This window comes from Rhincodon typus, chromosome 24 (genome assembly GCF_021869965.1).
Source record: "Rhincodon typus isolate 14 chromosome 24, sRhiTyp1.1, whole genome shotgun sequence".
Classification (NCBI taxonomy): domain Eukaryota; kingdom Metazoa; phylum Chordata; class Chondrichthyes; order Orectolobiformes; family Rhincodontidae; genus Rhincodon; species Rhincodon typus.
In genome coordinates, this window is record NC_063355.1 from 42,166,968 (window position 1) to 42,188,910 (window position 21,943).

The 21,943-nt window shown below is 39.5% G+C and overlaps 1 protein-coding gene across 11 annotated transcripts in view; it reads left to right on the forward strand.

Annotated features, from left to right (window-relative positions):
* LOC109928974 (autism susceptibility gene 2 protein-like) overlaps positions 1-21,943 on the forward strand; it is a 475,973-nt gene that overhangs the window by 39,693 nt on the left and 414,337 nt on the right. For 10 of the 11 annotated variants that reach the window (XM_048611251.1, XM_048611260.1, XM_048611254.1 and 7 more), the window contains exons 2-3: positions 2,660-2,740; positions 6,093-6,128. In XM_048611251.1, the coding sequence (XP_048467208.1) occupies positions 2,660-2,740; positions 6,093-6,128 (117 nt within the window). The remainder of the gene's footprint in view (positions 1-2,659; positions 2,741-6,092; positions 6,129-21,943) is intronic. The other variant, XM_048611262.1, reaches the window with a different exon arrangement.

Sequence of the window (21,943 nt, forward strand, 5' to 3'; positions counted from 1 at the left end):
TCCACAGTTGCTGCCAGACTTACTGAGTTTCTCCAGCATTTTCTGCATTTGTGTCAGATTTCCAGCATCTGCACTGTTGCTTTTATTTGCCTCTGTAAGTTATATTGCCTGGATCTTTAATTTAAGGTGCTTGAATTAAAGCTAGCTTGCTGTAAAGCAGCCCTTGCTGTGAGACGATTGAAAATCTAGAAATGACCTCAAATTTTCTCTCCCATCATTTTTCTGATAGCAACTAACTTGGGAAGGGATTGTTTAAGATAAAGAATATAACAGGGAGCATAAACTCCAGCATAAACTGCTCAATGTTAAAGTTCTGTACGGGAAAGTGTGCATTTTTTAATGTTTGTTTTGAGAATCAGTAAAACATCTTTCTGTAACTGATTTACTCAGTGCTGGGTGTTCATAAATGCTTGCTTTGTAATCAATTTGGATTTTGTTGACCACCATCAATACAGTTACCCAAAATATAAATACACAAAAGAAGTCCCTCCCAGTGTGGTCACACATGCATCGCTTTCTCTTTTCCGAGGAGCTATCTTTTATACAGTTTTGGATGTGTTTTATGATGCAGCTCTGAAATCTAGCACTTCGAACATTAAGTGAAGCATCAGGGCAATAAAATACAATTGATATTAATAGAAAATGAAGACCTAGTTTCAACTGAGACAAAATATATTTCTAAATCAAGTTAGGACAAATCTGCACACTATATTTACTTGCATTTCAGATGCAAAGTTTAAATATGTTGTTTAAACAATCATTTTCATTTCTGTAGTACTGTTATTATTTTATACTGTGAGAGGCTTAAATCACTGGAGTTGCAAGTGTGTGCAAATTATGAGCTCGTTTAAAAAAACAAGTTCGTTGCCCTTTTTTAGAGGTGCCTTTTAATATGATTTTATGTCATACAAGTAACATATTGTAATATGTTCAATTCTTCTATTTACAATATTTACAACACCCTCCTTTTCTCACAGTTGAGACTTTCTTGGTGAAGACTGTCCATCTCCATGTGCCCCTTTATTTCTGCCATTTTGGAAATGTAGTATTTATTACTCTTGGTACTGTTTAGTTATTGCCCAAAGAACGCCTAATTCAGATTAAGGAGGAAGTTTGTGGCATTCCCTTCCCTCAAAAGATTTTTTTGAGGTACAGTGTTTTGCTTACGTAAAGCATTGCTTCTTCATAATTCATTTAGTAATCGGCTGTTAGTTCCCTGTTTTATTTTGTTGTTCTTTCCTCATAGTTCATTCTAGGTATTTTTCTTCAACCTGTTCAGAAATGTGATGACACCGCTGTCGAACAGTAGAATATAGAACTCAGTCCTTCTTGTCTGCAGGGACGATTACCAGCATTATTGAAGAAGAGACTTATGGTGCATTGTAGATATGTTAATCAACCTGTTCAGATGTATTATGATCTACCTCTGGTGGATCGAGTGGGACTTGAACCCAGACCTTCTGGCAAAAAGAACCCTAAATGTTCCATTGTGCACTTCCATCCATCCCATCTCCCTTTCAATTCAGGCCAGTAACTTTGTTACTTCCTTCTGTCAGTGCTTCCCACGGCTTTTTTTTCCTGCTGTGATACCATTCTAATACTTCACATTTGTTGCAAGCCCAGATGCAAATTGATGGGAAGAACTTTTGAGCAGTGTGAACAAACTGTAGCAATATAGACTCAAAAGCAATTAAGACAATTACCGTTTTGTAGGTTCTGCTAATGTCAGCAATTGGGCCTCGAGCTCATTGAATTAAGTCACACCCACAGGCAGAAACAGACTGTGCACATTTAAAGGGGCCTTTCAGCCAATCCCAGCACTGTCAAATCTGAGTCTTCACTCTTTGACTGCCATTGTTGCCTTGGAACACATAATCCCAGTTGCTTGGCTCAGTTGCAACCCACAGTTTGGCGATCCATGTTCTACTGTCCCCTGTACTAAACTGATGGTGAATATGACATCCACGTTAAGATGGCATCTGTTACAATTCATCAACATTTCACTGGTAGTTCTGCTGTTTCATCAAATCCTTTCCTGCTCACCCACGCACCTTTGTTTGCAGAGGAAATCTTTCTTTGCAATGAGTTGTTCTTCCCATGAATATGGTAGTTATGTGCAGGAAATATTTAAAATGTTTCTGTTTCGTGTAGCTTGAAAGCAAAATTTTATGGGTGTTTTCATATTGGTGCTGTTTGGTTAGGCTTCCAAAAGACTGGTCTTTCATCAGCTTGGTCCTGGTCTTCAAATCACGAATTCTATCACTACTGTGATAGAATGAGTGAACATGCCTTCAAACAACCATTCTCTCAAAATCCAAATGAGAGGAAAGATGACATCTAAGCAGCTAATGTTCATAGTTTGCCATATGTGGTTCAAGCTGCATTTTGAACTTTTATTTAGTATTTCTCTTAAATTGACTACAATCAGTAACCTTTGTGTAAATCTGTGTGCTTACCAAAGGGCCACTTTATGCATGTTCCCTCAAATTATTGCAGTCATTCCTGTTCATGCAGTTATCTCTAAAGAACAGCATTGCATTGAACCAAGACCAAACAAATTCAGATTGCAATGTTTTGCTATATAATTCCTAGAATACTGTGAGTTAGCATGTTATTTAGGTCTGTACGTACTTCTAATTCTACTTTATAATATTTTCAGATGTCATATACAAAAGATGTGCGAATTTCGAAAGCTGAAAAGGCCTTCAGTACACAAAGGGTTAATCCTCCAACCAAACAAGTGAATATCCTTTTTTTATTTGTTTTTCTAATTGTGTAGGGCATTTAACCTTTGGAGGACAATTGAAAGCATGTTTCAAGGTTATTTTTAGAATATGCAACACTATCATTAGAAAATTACAGCATAAATAATGACAAAACTGCTGCTGTGCATCACAAAATATATTGAAAAGCTGCCAAATAAAAATTTGGTCAAAAGATTGAATCGTTCTTCTCAACTGTATGATGATCCCTTTGTTCCTGTGATATTTGTATCTGGGGAAAAGTTGAAATAAATGTAGCGTAAGACTTGAGTTGTTTCCTCAAAGCAATATATTAGAAACTGTTAAACCATTCACCAGTGCTGTCAAAAAGCTCCTTGAGACTGTCATCTATATTTTATATTAACATTTGGGGAAGTGGGGGGAGCCATTAAGTTAAATTCTGGGAACATGAGGAATTCAAAAACAAACAAACAATCTGAAGATATTTCTAAAAACGCCCTTAACTATTCTTCAAAAAGAAGTGCTCTTTGCATGTGAGGAAAGCAAAGTTGTAGCACTGTACACCAGGGGTGGTGGAGAAAATAGCATCTTAATTTATTTCCCCTTTTACTGTTAATTGACAAGCAAATGAATGGTGGTTCTGTTTGGGCTCTGGATGCTTTGTTGCACAGTTTGTAAAGCTTTCAAGCCCCAATATTAGTGCACAAAACCAACAGCGTCTGCTCCCACAATCAGTTTTTATTATTATCATTTTTTTCTCTGGGGGGTAATTGGAACTTAGCAGCACATTAGTAGTCTGGTAAGTGACATTCGTGTTTTGTTGTTTTGACCTAAGGAAAGCAGGGAGCGTTTTTGCCTTCTCTTATTTGTCTTACTAATCCCTTTGATGTGTCTATTGCTCTAGAATTCTATGTATGGCCATGCACAATGGTTAAAAGGGTTTTTGCTGTTTCTTGACTTGTCAGTTTAAGAATCTGCCGTTTTTAGTAAATTGAGTGGATCTCCTTCATTATCATTTAAATGAGCCCTGTATCCTTCCAAATGCTGAAATTTGAATGTGGTTGTAAAGCTGTGATAATTTGAAATACTCATTCCCTCAAGGGTAACATTTCAGAGGCACTGAATGCCATTGTTACAGGTTCTCATATTTTTTGGGTGAGATGGGAAAATAGACTGGTAATTGTCTGCTGAGCCTCTAGAATTGGTGCTCCAGTTAGTCAAGATATTGGCTCTAATTGTCATGAGGGGGTTGCTGATGAATCATGGTGTATGCGTGCAGCAGCCAGGGCCAAATTGAGTGATATAGCCAGAGCAATGTGCAAATTGGCAATTATTAGCACAGCAGAAAGGCTGGCAGGTGTAGAATGCCTCTGAGCTTTTGATTGAAATAGGAAATAGCAAAATTTCTGTGATGAAGACTAGCTGATTGGGGCTGATGAAGCAAGTAAGGCTCGCTAGCTCAGAAACCTGACTGAAGTGGCAGTAAACCGATTATTCGAATATTTGATTAAATTCTGACTACAGCACTGGCCGATTATTAATTTCATAGCTGAATACTTTTTCTGCTAGCACATGTTTACTAAAGACCCAATGATTAGTACCTATTTTATGATAGAAAATGTTTCTTCAGCAGCTTCTCTGCTGCTTTTGTGTCGTTGACAATAATCTGTGTCAGTTTATCAAACAGATGGTCACTGTTGGCTGATATCCATTGGATTTATGATGGCATGTATACTTTACGCTAGACAGTTATGATAGAAAAGCCAAGATAGTGGAAATAAACAGATGCTGGAATATTTTGTAAATTGCTCCATATTGCCAGCATCAATGTTCACTTCCACAAATTCTGATTGAAAGGTTTCTGTAAATGTTGCCACAGAAAGTATCTGAAAGACCTGTATTTGCAATGCGCTTTTGCGATCTCAGATGTTCTAAAGTTTTTCACAGTTTATTTGCGTTATTCTTTCACCTGAGGTAGACAGTGGCACTGACGCCACCATTTATTGCCCATCTCTAATTGGCCTTGAATAGAAGAGTTGCTAAGTAATTTCAGAGGGCATTGAAGAGTCAATCACATTACAATGGGTGTCATATGTAGGCCAGAATGTTGGTAAGGATAGCAGATTTCCTTTTGGACCTCAGTGAACCAGATGATAGTTGTCTTGATCATCATTATTGAGACACATTCCAGAAATTAATTGAAATTAAGTTCCACCAACTGCCATGTGGGGATTTGAGCCCACTTATCCAGACCATTAGTCTGGACTGCTGAATTCATAGTCCAGTGGTATTGCTACTACAGCATGTCTCCTTTTGGATAATGGAGTACATTTGAAATATAGACACTGTGTAAAGTAGATGATGCAACAACCAATTTGCATACAGCAAACTCCCACAAAAAGAAATATGATCGTGGCAGGTTGAACTATTGTAATGATGTTAATTCAGGGATAACTATTGGCCAGGACACTGGGATAACTTCCCCTGCTCTTCAAGTTAATGCCAATGGGATTTTTTACATCCCAGAGGGAATGCACAATTAAAGTCCTATCTCTAAGAAGGCACCTCTGACAATGTAACACTCCTTCAGTACTTCACCTGAATGTCAGTTCATTTCAGTGGAGTGGAACTTGAATCCACAACCTTCTAACTCAGAGGGAGAGCAGTACCACCTGAGCCACATCTTATTAACTTTATTTACCACCAGTGTTATCCTTTTCTGATTTGAGGATATTGATACTTTCTGAGGTACCATTTCACAGGTGTGAGTACCTCTCTAGCAGTTTAGGAAGTGAGCATTGACCCTGATTGGCATTGCATTTGAACCTAATACTTTTCTTACCCAGAAGTCTCACACTCACTTTGCAGAAATAAATTGCTCTTCATCATATCCACTCCCTGCATTAGTAATATGGAACACAAGTTGGCCCTCCAACACTGTAGTAGCAGCTAACCTGGCACAGATCAGCAGTTGAACTTGGGAACTTCTTGTTTGTGTTGGCCATTAATGTATCACCTGGTACAGTTATACTTTGAGCCACACAGGGTTTTGTTTTAAGGAATGCAAAATTCCTTTCCACTTCAGATATCTTTGTTATATCATTTTACAGGGAGCATTCACGTAGCAAGTTATTATTGCAGGAAAGTAGTTCAAGCAATACTGTTAGAAACTATATGTGATGTATTAAATGAACAAAATATTGCAATATAGAGAGAATTCAGCACATTCAAACCCATGATTCTTCATCAAATAGTATAAAAATGTCAGTATCTCTTTGGTTGAACTCTATATATCTGGGTATGAAGAATGTCATGGAAATTCAGTGCAAAACCTAATGTATGTTCCTCCTCTTTTTTTCCCTCCCACAGAGTTCGGCTCATTCCTTTTCAGGACGAGGATACTCTGTAAGTCATTTCAAATCTTTGAATATTGTACATCAATTCTCTTGGGTATCAGTGCTGTGTTTCAGAGCTAGTGGTGTATATTATAAAGTATACATACACTTATAACCACTTAGACAAGGTAATGAATTGAATAAATAGCCTTTTAGCCTGGGATTTCATTACATGACAAAGGTAATGTTGATTCCTGCTTGGTTTATAAACGTCCTTTAATCATCAAAAGAAAAGAGCTGGATTTAGCCTTACTTGGTACATTTTAAGTGTTCTTCTCAATCCTTTTCCCAGCCTTGCAGATGTTTAAATTTCAGCCATTTGTATGTTGTGAGCCTTTTGTTTTGATGCTTTATTTCACATCCTGGAATCCTGGATTTACAGGGCTATTGCTGATTCAAGGAAACACTGTTTAACAACATAAATGACGCACGTGTTCATGATTTCTGCATCTTGTTTTTGTTCTCTGCACGTGAGAGATTCTGGCAAGGGTACACTTATTGCCCATCCATAGTTATTATAAGAAGATAAAAGTGAGATCTTGCTCTTCCTAGTTTATTTGAGCAACATAATGGTACCGCTGACAATGTAGCACTCGTTCAGTACTTCATGGAGTGTCACTTCGGATTCATATGGTTGGTTCTCTAGGCTGGGACTAGAACCCACAATCATTTGATTCAGAAGGGAGAGAACAGATAGCACATGCAGATTTCTGAAGGGCCATTGAATTGCACCTATTTAAAAAATAAATAAAGAATTGCAGATACTGGAAATCAGAAACAAAATCAGAAATTATTGGAAAACCTCAGCAGACCTGATAGCATCAGTGGAGAGAAAGCAGAGTTAACATTTCAGGTCCAGTGACCCTTCTTCAGAAAACTGCTAATATTTGTTCAGTTGGCTGGACACTTGATTTGTGATTCAGAGTAATGCCAACGGCTTGGGTTCAATTCCCACACCAGCTGAGCTTACCATTAAAGATTTTCCTTCTCAACCTCTCCCCTTGTCTTAGTCTTGGTGACCCTCAAGTTAAACAATCACTAGTCATTTCTGTCTCATGAGAGAGCTGCCCTATGATCTGGCAAGACTATGTTGACTTTACCCTTTTATTATTTATCAGCGGAGATGGCGGCAGGGTAAGGCGCTCCATTCAGAGCTCTGCTCTGCTCGCCAGTTCTCTTTCTCTTTCTTTCTTTGTCCGTCCTTTTTTTTTTCTCCTTTCTTCTCTCTCCCTCTGTAATAATTCTATCACCCCACCACCACCCCTTTAAACCACCCACCTAAGGAGTCGGGAAGAAGCCTGGTCACGGCCAGGAACCACATGGCGGGAGCTGAACGTGCGGGTTGTATCCTGCAGCGATGGCAGATTGAGCGTGGGCCAGAGCCACAGCAACAGATCAAGAGTGGGCTGGTGAGGCAGCTGAGAGCGGGCCAGTGAGGCAGCACAGAATGGGATGCTGGCAGTGGCATAGCATGGGCTGGAAAGCCCGGTGCGGGACTCTGATGGAGGCATGGCGCGGGCTGGAAAGCCCGGAGCGGGACTGCAGCAGTGAAAAGGAAAGTTGGACTCTCTCAAGTTATTTTTTTTTCTTATCATATTCTAAGTTAATGGATATACGGCGAAGGTACACTATTTTTCACTATTTTTACATTGAATACACATGACAATAAATGATTCAATTCAATGTTGAAATGCAGCACCATTCTGATTCTGAGATAACAAGGTGTAGAGCTGGATGAACACAGCAGACCAAGCAGCATCAGAGGAGCAGGAAGGCTGACGTTTCAGGCCTAGACCCTGATTCTTCTTGCTGTCCAGCCAGAAGATTTGTAGGAATGCAGTTTAGAACGGAAGTTATTCCATATCAATAGTTGTTTGAAAAGTTGCTTAATAAATCAAAGTTAGCCTTTTCACATAAAATTGTGCATGATGGTCTGACTGCATTACGGAATGAAGCAAAGATGTGCTACTTATGTATGCAACCTTTTATTTTACCGGTTGAGGTTGTCTAGAGGCAAGCCTGCTGGTGTTTCTGAATTATTTCTGTGATTAGCATTTTACAGTGATTGATAAAATTTGGTGTTCTCATAAAATGATAATGGTGTGCTTCAGTGAATTTTGTTTTTTCATTCTACAAAATGTCAAACAATAACTCCACTGCATCTAGAACCTGTCTATAGTGATTGTTGAATTGCATGTGGCTGAGTTTAAGGTAATATCTCTGGAGTGTGTATATCTTCGTGATTTGGCACAAACTAGGATATTCCAGGAATATAGGATGTATTGTGGTGAGATGCTGATGTAGCAACAACAGTGGATGTGGCACTGCTTGATGAAGTGAGAAACAACTGGATAATCAACAGGTTAAACTTGCACTTCATTCTTCCTTTGCTTGATTTCACCTAAAATTTGCAATTGTTACTCAAATACACAACATTGAATGTTATAGAAATTCAAGTTTTTAAGTAAATATGTTATAGTTCAGTGATGTCTTAATCTTTAAAAATCCAAACACTGCTCCAGCCTCCATTTGAGGAAGGGTCACCGGACCCAAAACGTTAACTCTGTTTTTTCCTTCACAGATGCTGCCAGGCCTGCTGAGCTTTTCCAGCAACTTTGTTTTTGTCCCATTTGGTACACTTTGTTTACGGCTAGATCTTGTAATGTATGGCCAGAAGCATATCTGATGTCCAATTTTTCCATCTGCCCAGATAAAAATAAAGAAAGATTAGAAACTGCTGTAGCCAAAGAAATCTCCACTGTCAGGAAAGTTAGCAACTTGGTTTCTTGGTTCCAGGTGATCATCTACTATTTTTGGTAAATAACGTTTTTCTGTCAATGTTGACATTCTGGTGAATTGGAATTATTTTCCCACAAATTATTTTCATGTTCCTCTGTTTTGTTGCTTCATTTGATAGCAGTTGTGGAACAAATGACATTGGTAATTTAGGCATCAAACGTAATCTCAGTAATACTAAATTTTATGTCTGTGATTTGAATTAATGGGGCTAGATACAAGAAGCGAGCTTTGATTTGGCTTCAAGGGAGATAGCTTCAACCTATATTTTCAAAGCTAAGTTTCATCTTCCATAGATTACCCATCATCTGACTCAGAGTTATGAGTGTGTTTTAGCCTAAAATGTAGAGTTCAGATCAATTTTGTAAACTTCTGTGAGAGTGCTATTTAGTTGTAAACATAGATGATGTGTTTAGTGCTAATCAATGAATAACAGCCAATGAACATCAACAGGTATAATCATAGTCTCACAAAAACAGCAACAGCAAGCTCATTGCTCCCACATTAAAGTACTGGGTCTTGTCTTTTAAAAGTTGCTTACAGAGATCATCACTGGGATTGGTAAATTAAATAAATTTGACAAATGTTGAACCTCAGATTGCTGAATAAAGTGTTTGATGTTGAAAGCTATTAGCCCCCACCCCCAATGTATCATTGAGTGAAAAGTACCAACTTCAATTTTTCCACTGTACTTAACTCCTTTTGTAAACTGCACTGAGCAGGTGAGACATGAAGTCTAAATCCTTTCCTGAAGAAGAGGGCAGATTAGAACATTTAGTTTGCACCAGCGAGTACCATTTTATGTAGCCTGAAGAGTACTAGAATTGGAGGTTTTGGAACAGGTACCATGAGCTTTCTGTCTTAGACATTTTACTGGATGGGATAGGTTGCTGTGGGAACAAGGACATGTAGGAGAGATGAGGGTTGACATTTCCCTTCAATCGTTGCCATTTACTTGAACTGAGGTATTAAGTAATGCGGAATGCTCTGAAGTGGATTTGATTTGAATTCAATATTTCCTAAAATTATATTATGACAGTATAAATAACTTAGCATTGAACATGTGGAATAGATCAACTTTCCTCTTAGTGTGCAAATTAGTAAGTTAGATTTCTGCTTTTGTAACACCTGAGGGCCTTATAAAATTCCTAAGGCCCTGTCTTTGTGAGAAATTACTCCCATTTGATTGCTGTCTGCACATCAGTGTTACCTGCAGTTTATGTCTCGCAAATGCAAGATTTTTTCCCATTGTTCTTGTGTAGTTTGCTGTCAGATACCAAGATGCTTGGTATAAATGCAGAAATAATTTCCACTTAAAAGTTTGTGTGCGTACATTTACAAAATTGGGGAAATGCTTTATCTGAGGTTGATGTGTTCAGGCAAGACAGAACTTATAAATCAAAGTCATATCAAAAGTGATAAAACCTTATCGTCAAGGTGAGGGGGTGCTAGAATGGAAGCTGAGAAGACCTCAGCACAGTGAATTCATGGAAGAAACAGCTATAGAAACATTGAAAGGAATGAGAGATGATAGAAAATCTTAACAAAAGAAAGTTTACTGAACTTTGTAAAATAGTTGCACTCTTTGACTCCCAAGAAAAACCTTGGTAACAATCTGTCTGCTTTTGAGAGCTCTTAGCTGTGATAGGAAACCATGTATGGAAGCTGAAGGCAACAGCTGTTAAGCAAATTCTGGTATTTAGTATTGAATTGGATGTTTGTATTATGTTAATTTTCTGCCTGTGCTAACCTAGACAGTATCAGCCTGGACAGTGACAGGAGCTTAAATATCTGCTCTAGCCTGATGTTTAGCTGGAGGTCTCATCATGTGACCTCCAGCTGTCTCACCATGTCAAACACCATCTTTTTTACTACTCTCTCTGCCAATATTTTAACTAAAAAATAAGTGTTTGAAAAAAATGTCAAAATTCTGTTTCAAATTCGCCTCTGATTTTTCATCCACTTTGTTTGCAGCATCATCCAGGAGTTTACTTTTTAGTTACAGGAGGTTCTAAGATATTGCTGGAAGTTTGGTTATCTTTGTTAAAAACAGCCGCAGCACATTGGGCAAAGGAGTTTGAAAACTTGGCCAGAATGTTTTACCACCAATTCCTGTTCCATGGTGACTACTGGAAAGTGAGAGTGTGTTTTGAAGTAGGAGAGGATCAACTGCCAAATAGCATAAGAAATAGGAGCAGGAGTAGATCATTTGGCCGTCAAGTTTGGTCTGCTATTCAATGAGATCATGACTAATCTTTTCATGGACTCAGCTCCACTTACCCGGCCTCACACTGTAACCCTTAATTCCTTTACTGTTCAAAAATCTCTGTACCTTTGCCTTAAAAACATTTAACGAGGTAGCCTCAACTGCTTCACTGGCAGGGAATTCCACAGATCCACAACCCTTTGGGTGAAAAAGTTCCTCCTCAATTCAGTCCTAACGAGAAACAATTGCACATGAGCTCACTACAAACAATGAAACAGTATCCTAGAAAAGGTTGAACAGATCTGGGGAAGTAAGGAAGAAAGAACTAGGTGGAGAGAATACAATGTAACAAAAATAAGATGCAATCCATATTTTGAGTTACCAACCATGTATTTTGTAACTGCACAACGTTCCCATGACTTCTTCCTTTTCTCCGATTCAATTCCCTTCATAGCCTTAGATTTCTCCATCTCTGTAAGCTCCCCAACCCCTTTAAAGTTTTGAGAAGTTTGTATTTCTTCAATTTTGGTCTCTTGTGTACTCCCATGTTTGTCCCACCAATGGTGACCATGCTAAGACATCAAAAATCCAGGCTTTCAAATTCCCCCCTTAGATTTCACTGTCCTATTCCTCACTCTTAAAAATATTCTATGAACCTGACCCCCTGAGCGAGCATTTGATTACTTTTTCAATTGGCTCCTCTTTTGTCTCATTGTTCTTTTTTCTTTTGCTTTATTATGCTTCTGTAAAATGTCTTGAGACATTTGGTGGTTTATAAATGTAAGCCATTGCTGAGAGCAATTCATACAGGAACTGATGACCCTAGTTTGGGTTCTGCCAGGGTCACTCAGCTCCGACATAATTACAGCCTTCGTTCAAACATGGACAAACAAGCCTTAGACACCGAAGCTGTAATTTGACCACGTGTGGCAATTGGCCCTAAGGAATGCGCTGTCAATGAGAATCAAAAGAAAACTCTTCAATGGTTGGAATCATACCAGGCACATAGCTAGATGGTTATGGTTGTTGGAAGTCAATAATCTCTGGTCCGGGACATCTCTGCAGGAGTTCCTCAGGATAGTCTCCTAGACCCAACTATCTTCAGCTGCTACATCAATGACCTTCTCCTCTTCATAAGGTCAAAAGTGGGGATGTTCACTAATGATTGCACAATGTTCAGCATTTTGCAACTCCTCAGATACTGAAACAGTCCATGTCCAAATACAACAAGATCAGGACAATATACAGACTTGGGCTGAAAAGTAGCAAGTAACATTTGTACCACAGAAATGGCTTGCAGTGATCATCTCCAGTAAGAGACAATCCAACCACAGCCCCTTGGCATTGCCATCGCTGAAACCCCCACAGTCAACATTCTGAGGTTACCTTTTATCAGAAACCAAACAAGACTAGTCATAGAAATAAAATCACCACAAAAGCCAGTCAGTAACTCATCTCCTGATTCGTCGAAGACTTCACCAAAAATCCTTAGCCAGCACCTTCCAAACCCACAACTACTTCCATCTGGACGGACAAGCGCAGCAGATACATGAGAATACCACCATCTGCAAGTTTCCCTCCAAGCCTCTCACCATCCTGACTTGGAAACGTATAGCTGTTCCTTTACTGTCATTGGTTCAAAATCCAGGAATTCCCTCCCTAAGGGCACTGCAGGTCAACCTACAGCACATGGACTGCAACAGTTCACAAAAGCGGTTCACCATCACCTTCTTAAGGACAACCAGGGATGGGCAAGAATTGCTGGCAAGCCAGTGATGCCCATGTCCTACAAGTGAAGTTTTTAAAAAAAAAATTAATCAACATTGTATCAATAGATTCAAAAAATTTGCATTTTATACCAGGCTGTCATTTTAGGAATAATCAGGCCTGTGCAGAAGCAATAGACTACTTGCCTGTTGCTTTCTTTGATCCATTGTGATTTTCTACTGGTGGATCCATCTACAGAATGCTACTGAACAACTGGATAGTTTGAAACATTTTAGTAATAATTTTTTTTTTAGCATGTGGCCTGTGACGGTGTTGGTGCCTAAGCCATTAATTTTCTAGGAGGCTTTGAAAAATATGAGCTTTTCTCTTCTTGACGTTCGAGGGGATGGTAAGAGGGAATATTTCTTCAGTAATTCTGGATGTTTCCCCACGCCTGCCACAGATTTATATTTTCTTAAAACTTCAACTTGTGCCACCATTCATCTTTTTTGATAATCTGAGCTAAAACTGCATGAAACAGGCAGAATTCTCATATATGATTAGGATTAACAGAGCACAAATGTATCTGTAAAGTTAATGCAAGTAAAGGTTGTTGACTTGCTCGCCAAGCTGATAAGCTCGTTTGCTAACATTTCGTCACCATACTAGGTAACATGATCAGCATGCCTCCGGTGAAGTGTCGGTGTTCTGTCCCGCATTGCTATTTGTGTTTTGGTTTGTTGGAGTGGGTGGCATCACTTTCGGATTTGTTTCTTAATGGTTAGTATATGGGGTCCAGCTCTACACGTTTGTTAATGGAGTTGCGGTTTAAACGTAGAAACATAGAAGATAGGAGCAGGAGGAGGCTATTTGGCCCTTTGAGCCTGCTCCGCCATTCTTCACGATCATGGCTGATCATTCAACTCAGTAGCCTGATCCTGCTTTCTCCCCATAACCTTTGATCCCATTCACCCCAAGTGCTATATCTAGTCGCCTCTTGAATACATCCAGTGTTTTGGCATCAACTACTTCCTGTGGTCATGAATTCCACAGGCTCGCCACTCTTTGGGTGAAGAAATGTCTCCTGATCTCCATCCTAAATCGTCTACCTTGAATCCTCATACTGTGACCCCTGGTTGTGGACACACCCACCACTGGAAATATTCTTCCTGCATCTATCCTGATCAGTCCTGTTAGAATTTTATAAGTCTCTATGAGATCCCCCTCATTCTTCTGAACTGTAGCAAAAACAATCCCAACCTAGTCAATCTCTCCTCATACGTCAGACCCACCATCCCCAGAATCAGCCTGGTAAACCTTCACTGCACTCCCTCGAGAGCAAAAGCATCCTTCCTCGGAAAAGGAGACCAAAATTGTACACAATATTCCAGGTGTGGTCTCACCAAGGCCCTGTACGACTACAACACATCCCTGCTCCTGTACTCAAAACCTCTTGCAATGAAGGCCAACATACCATTTGCCTTCTTTACTGCCTGCTGCACCTGCATGCTCACCTTCAGTGACTAGTGGACAACGACACCCAGGTCCCGCTGCACACTCCCCTCTCCCGACTTAGTCATTCAGGAAATAATCTGCCTTTTTGACTTTGCTTCCAAACCTCCCATTTATCCAAATTATAACCATTTATCCAAATTTTAGCTCAGTGGCCCAACCTGTCGAGATCATGCTGAAGGATCTCTGCATCCTTGTCACAGTTCACCCTCCCATCCAACTTGGTGTCATCTGCAAACTTACAGATGTTACATTTTGTTCCCTCATCCAAATCATTAATATGTATGGCAAATAGCTGGGGTCCCAGCACCAATTCCTGTGGCATCCCACTAATCTGCCAATTTGAAAAGAACCCATTAATCCCTACTCTTTGTTTCCTCTATGCCAACCATTTTCCTATCCATCGCAGTACACTTCCCCCAATCCCATGCGCTTTAATCTTGGACATTAATCTCTTATTTGGGACTTTGTCAAATGCTTTCTGAAAGTCCAAATATACTACATTGACTGGCTTCCCCTTGTCAACTCTACGAGTTACATCTTCATAGAATTCCAACAGATTTGTCGAGCATGATTTCCCCTTCATAAATCCAAGCTGACTCTGTCTGATCCTGCCACTGCTTTCTAAATGCTCTGCTTTAATATCCTTGACAGTGGATTTGAGAATTTTCCCTAATACTAATGTTGTTATGCTCACTGTTTTATAATTCCCTGTTTTCTCTCTACCTCCCTTTTTGAATATTGGAGTGACATTAGCCACCCTCCAATCTGTAGGGACTGTTCCAGATCTATAGAATCCTGGAAGATGACCACCAATGCATTCACTATTTCTAGAGCCACTTCCTTAAGTACTCTGGGATGTAGATTATCAGGCCCTGCGGATTTATTGGCCTTCAATCCCAACAATTTTCCCAGCACCATTTTTCTACTAATATTGATCTCCCTCAGTTCTTCCCTCTCACTAAAAATGCATCCTCCAACAATTCTGGTGTCTGATTTGTGTCCTCTTTTGTGAAGACAGAACCAAAATATGTATTCGGTTCCGCAGCCATTCCTTTGTCCCCTATAATACATGCCCCTGTTTCTGTCTGTAGGGGACCTACATTTGTCTTTACCAATCTCTTTCTCTTCACGTGCCTATAGAAATTCTTAGTGTCGGTCTTTATGTTCCCTGCAAGCTTATTTTTGTACTCTATTTTCCCCTTCTTAATCAATCCCTTCGTCCTTCTTTGCCGAATTCTAAAGTGCTCCCAATCCTCAGATTTATTATTTTTGTAGCCAAACTGTATGCTTCTTCCTTGGATCAGCCATTATCTCTTATTTCCTTTGTAAGCCATGGATTGGCCCTCTTACCCATTTTGCTTTTGTGACAGACAGGAATAAACAGTTGTTGCAGTTCCCCCATGAGTTCCTTGAATGTTTGTCATTGTCTATCCACTATCATTCCCTTTAAGTAACTCTCCCCAATCTATCAAGGCCAACTCACTCCTCATAGCCTCATAATTTCCTTTATTAAGGTTCAGAACCATAGTCTCCGAATCAACAACCTCACTCTCCATCTTGATTCATAAAAAAAGTCTATCATGTTATGGTCGCTCTTCCCCAAGGGGTCTTTCACTGCTAGATTGGCAATGATTCCCTTCTCATTACACAGCACCCAATCTAAGATGGCCTGCTCTCTGGTTGGCTCCTCCACATGTTGATCAAGAAAACCATACCGTATACACTTCAGGAATCCCTCCTCTATGGCATTATGGCTAATTTGATTTACCCAATCTATGTGCAGATTAAAATCACCCACAGTCACCAATATTCCCTCATCACATGCATCTCTAATTTCCTGTTTAATGCCATTTTCAATATCACTGCTGCAGTTTGGGGGTTTATATATGAAACCTGCTAATGTTTTTTGCCCCTTAGTATTTATCAACTCTACCCATATAGACTCAACGTTGTCAGAGCTAATGTCCTTTCTCACAATTGTGCTAATTTCCTCTTTAACCGGCAATGCCACTCCACCACCTTTTCCTTTTTGCCTGGCCTTCCTAAATATTGAATACCCCTGGGACATTGAGTACCCATCCCTGGTCACCCTGCAGCCATGTCTCCATAATCCCAATTATATCGTACCCGTTTACATCTATCCGCGCAATTAGTTCATCCACTTTATTGCAGATGCTCTGCACATTAAGGCATAAAGCCTTTAAGTTTGTCCTTTTAACAGTGTTTGTCTCCTCCTTATTTTTCTCCATAGCTTTATTTAAATCTTGTCCATGGTTTCTCAGCCTATCACTTTCCTTATTCCCTTTTCTGGCTTTTGTTTTTATGCTTGCTGCCTTCTTCTCTGACTCTTTACATAGGTTCCCATCCCCCTGGCATATTAGTTTAAACCCTCCTCAATCACTCTAGCAAACATTCCCCCTAGGACATCAGTTCCAGTCCCGCCCAGGTGTAACCTGTCCAGTTTGAACAGGCCCCACTTCCTCCAGAACTGGTCCCAGTGCCCCAGGAATCTGAAATCCTCCTCCTGACACCATCTTTGCAGCCGTGTATTCATCCGGTATACCCTGTCATTTCTCTTCTGATTAGCAACTGGCACGGGTAGTATTCCTGAGATCACTACCTTTGAGTGCCAGGCCTCTAGGAATTCTTGTGCATCTCTTTGCTTGGCTTGTCCTAAAATGGCTGCGTTGTCCTAGTAGAATTGGTATCCCTGTTTGTCCACGTGTATTGAAATGAGTGATAATTGGTCATGTCTCTTGGTAGCTAGTTGGTGTTCATGAATCCTCATGGCTAGTTTCTTTCCAGTCTGCCTTATGTAATGGTTTTGGCAGTCTTTGCATGGTGTCTTGTAAATAATGTTGGTTCTATTAGTTGTGATTGTCAGATCCTTTATTCTCGTCAGTAGCTGTCATAGTGTGACTGTCGGTTTGTGGGCTACCATGATTCCCAGGGGGCAGAGTAATCTGGTGGTCATTTCAGATATGTCCTTAATGTATGGAAGGGTTGTTGTTCTCCTCTTCCGTGGTGAATTTTATGCCGGTGAGGGTGTTGTTTATGAGTAGATGGGTTTCTTCCAGTTCAGTATGTACTCATAAACAACAGCCTCACCGGCATAAAATTCACCAGGGAAGAGGAGAACAGTAACAGAGTTCCCTTCCTGGATGTAATGGTTGAACGTATGGCCAACAGTGAGCTCCAGACCAGCATACACAGGAAGGCCACCCATACCGATCAGGTACTCAACTACAATAGCAATCATCCCAATACCCACAAACGGAGCTGCATCAAAACACTGTTTAAGCAAGCCGCAACACACTGGAGCACCCTGGAGCTGCGCAAAACCAAGGAAGAATACCATTACAGCGTCTTTAGAAGGAATGGCTACCCAAAAAGCGTATATGCCCATACCTACACAACAGGAGGGCACAACACGTCCAGTGACACTAGCCACCATACCATATATCAAGGGCATATCTGAAATGACCGCTAGATTACTCTGCCCCCCCCACCCCAAGAATCATGGTAGCCCACAAAGCAACAGCTACAGTACAACAGCTGCTGTCTAGAATAAAGGATCAGACAACCAGAACTAACAGTATCAACGTTATTTACAAGACACCATGCAAAGACTGCCAAAAACATTACGTAGGGCAAACCAGAAGGAAACTAATCATCAGGATTCGTGAACACCAACTAGCTACCAAAAGACATGACCAACGCTCACTCATTTCAATACACATGGATAAAAAGGGGCACCAATTCAACTGGGACAATGTAGCCATCCTAGGACAAGCCAAGCAAATTCCTGGAGGCCTGGCACTTAAACTGGAACTCTACTAACGTACATGTAGAGCTGGACCCCATGAACCAACCACCAAGAAACACGTCCAGAAGTGATGCCACCCACCGCAGCAAACCAAGATACATACATAGCAAGCAGACAGAACACCGATGCTTCACTGGAGGCGCACTGATGATGTTACCTAGTATGGTGACGAAACGTTTGCTAACGAGCTTACCAGCTTGGCAAGCAAGTCAACAACCACATCAACAACCCAAGCTACAAATCTTCTCAAAAACCTTAGTGCAATTAATTTTGGGTTGTAAACGTGTAGCCTGTGCTGTGCAAAGTGTGACATTGTATCATAGTGTTTCCAGCCTGCAGTTTACAAAGTTGATACACATCTCATTTATCAGCCTGACGTAATGAACAATAAATACCAAAGGGATGTGTTATGCTATATCCCTGTATTGTACTTAAGATCACCTTTGTGCTCTGGAACTATCGCTCTGGCTTCACGCACCAATGTGAACTTCAAATTTTAGAAGTATTTCAAACTAGCTTAGGACAAGTATTCATGAACAGGAAAAGTGCAGCATATTAGAAAATAAATGGTAATCCAAGAGTACTCAGTGTGGCAATGACGCAATTGGATTTATTTCTGGCATTTAAAAATGTTATAAGCTATTTTTTAAGCTGTAACAGCTATGAGTTGCACTCTGAAACAGGTACAGAAAGCATTTTATTTATTGGTGCTCTTGGTAACTGTCTGGTACAGAGTTATTCCTGTGCCTGCAGGCCAAATATCTCCCTCTTCCTGTACTTATAACCACACTGAGACACCAACAGTTCTCACTTAACCACAGACATCAGAATATAACTGACAAAGCATGTGGGAACAGAAGCACTGCTTCACACAGTTTGTATTTCTATAAAACCAGAAGTGAGCCACAAGCTGTAGAGGATCACCCACAGATACTACCTAGATAACAAAACCTATGCTGGTAATTCAGAACTTCCTGTTGCAAGTCTCTCACAAGCTTCTTTCCCCCTTCCTCCACAACCCAGCCTGATGTAACTGATGCTAAACCTCTCTGCACACACAGCAACTAATTTGTCTTTTGGTTTATCATGAAACATGATGATAAGAGGTGCAATGATAAGATGCATGGCTGAGTTCCTTTTTTCAAATCTCTAATTGTTCAAAATAGTATGTCTCAATTTAAAAGATAACAAAGTTCTATATTTTCCTTAATTGTAGAATCTCAGTTCCTTTTACGTAACCCACCTTTTCCCAATGACAATCATTCTCCCCTGTGATCTTTTGACAGCCTTAGGTATTCTTTCTGAAGATTATTCAATTCATAACTCAATACTTACTGACTTCTATGATTTGTGTGCAGTGTTTTTTTTTAGTGTCAAGAACCAAAAGGAAGTGTAATTGCAACCTAAAACACATATGGTTGAAACCATCATTTCATTCAGCTGGTTTTCTTTCTGTCAGTATTTCATGTTGTCTAAAGGAATGGCACATTGAAACTTCAAACAAATAAGAGTATCACTTTTAAAAGAAAATTTCCAATGTTCTAAGAAACGTAAAACATGACATTGCAAGGATCAAAATATGAAGCACAGATTTGTCTTTATTGTGATAAAACCTTTTTTTAAATTGTATTTTACTTCCTCTTTGTGAGCATCCTTGCACAACACTTGGTCCCTGGCCAAGGGGGCAGGCTGGAAAGCAATCTACTCGCAGGTTTCTACCAGTGTTTTCCAAAGCGAGCATTATGGAAGAGTGGTTAGGATTACTCAACACCTAGTGCAGTGCTTAGTCTTTGTTTGAAGGTACTCAATGATACCACAGCTTATCAGAAGTGGCTTTGGCCCTACCAGTGTGGCACATCATAAGGATAGATTATTTTGTTCTTTCACAACATGATCAAGATCTATTATCCTACAGTTTTATCTGCTATAACTTTCCTGTCAAACTCTCTTCTACTAGATGACAACTGTGGCACATACTATCCGTCAGGTCTGAAAGCCAAACTGATAGCAGGATGTGTAGAATTGCACAACTTGTACTTGCATAGTTTCTTGTAAAATGGGGAGGGAGAAACCAAGTTAACCCTTTTGAATCCAATTGATTCTTCTTCGGAAATGTAATACAGTATTGAAATAGTTCTAATTGGGATTCTCTTGAAAAAATAAATTTGTCCATATTTCGAGACTTCAGGATGAAATAAACCCAATAGTATTGGTCTTATTTGAAATCAGCTGGTGATGAAACAAATGTACCTTTTCATTAAAGATTCTGTTTTAAATTATTTCAGCTGTAAGGGCATCCTGTTGTTTTGCTAAAGTACAAGCATGTACAAGTAATGTGACAAGGATGTGTTATAGGTGGTGACTAGGTTTGTCAAAATAAGAAGTCGCTTCGCCTTTGATATTGGCTAAATGTTACTTAACCAGATGGTTGTATAGAACAACAGGAAAACACTGCAACTTTAAATAAGATAAACCTTCACCACCAGAAAACATTTGTACTTAATATTTTGTAAATACCAAAAATACATTACTATGCTGCCACATTTGCCTAAGGTTAAAGCCAGTTGCCATGATCCAGGCATCATTTTAATTCCCATTAATTGCAGTATATTCCAAAATCCTACCAATGTATCAGCTTTGAATTTTTTTGTAGATAAGATGTTGTTGCATTGGAAAAGATTGACCAATGAAAATAAGTCCTAAATGCTATGAGACCATAACGATGACAAATAAATTTGAGAAAGTTAGAAGAGGACCGTATTTTAATGAAGATGAGTGAAGTTTTTCAAATTTAATGCCTGAGAATTCTTCTGAATATTGAAAGGGAACATTGAAAGGTTTAATGCCTAGCCACCTTCTGTGGAAAAATAAACATTAGGATTAAGAAAAGGAAATTTTTTAAATACTAGTAGCAGTCGGACATATGTAGAATGCAATTTTTTGTGCACCAGTCCCATAATAATGCTATGTACTATTGTATGACTCAAGTTCTAAGACCAGAACTTTGGGTTTTAAGACCACATAATTATTCACTTTGTTAGGCAACCTGCAAATTTGTCAGTCATAGCTATATTGTCAACTTTAAAAATTTGCTAGCCTTCAGAAGGATCATCAGATTTATCTTCTACTCATCAGCCTCAGCAAAAATATACATTCTCTCGGTATGGAGAGCTGCCATAACAGTGAAGTATTGTTGTTCTACCACTAGGTGACACCTGTATATTTAGCAAATACTTTGTACTAAAAGTATAAAATATGTATGTTAGAGTAGATGTTGCAATTTTATTGCTTTACCTGTTTTTTCCCATTACTCTTAATTTAACTACTGGAATCTGCATAAATTTCTGGTTACAGTTTCGAGACTTTCAGTATATTGATTGACTTGGAGATAATGTTCGTTCAAATGAAATAAGTATTGGGCAGCCAATCTAGCGTTACTCATTTTATATCTGCACTCAAAATTCAACTTGTTAACTTAGGGACACTTTGAGGACCTTGATGTCTTTGAGTAGCAGTAAGATTTGTCTTTAGATTTCAGGATGTACAGGATTTGGTTTGCTTAAACTTGCCTCCTATTCTCCCCACTTTCAAAGAATGGAACAGCATTTTCTAAAGTACAGTTCTATCATGACTTAACATAATGCAGCATGCATTCAAGGCACAATGCGGATATGTAGAGACGCATCAATGGTGTGCTCCTTTTAAGACCATCCACTCAACTAGTGCAACATCTTCACGGGCCTACTTTTTCAAAAGCTTTAAATTGAGAAACGTG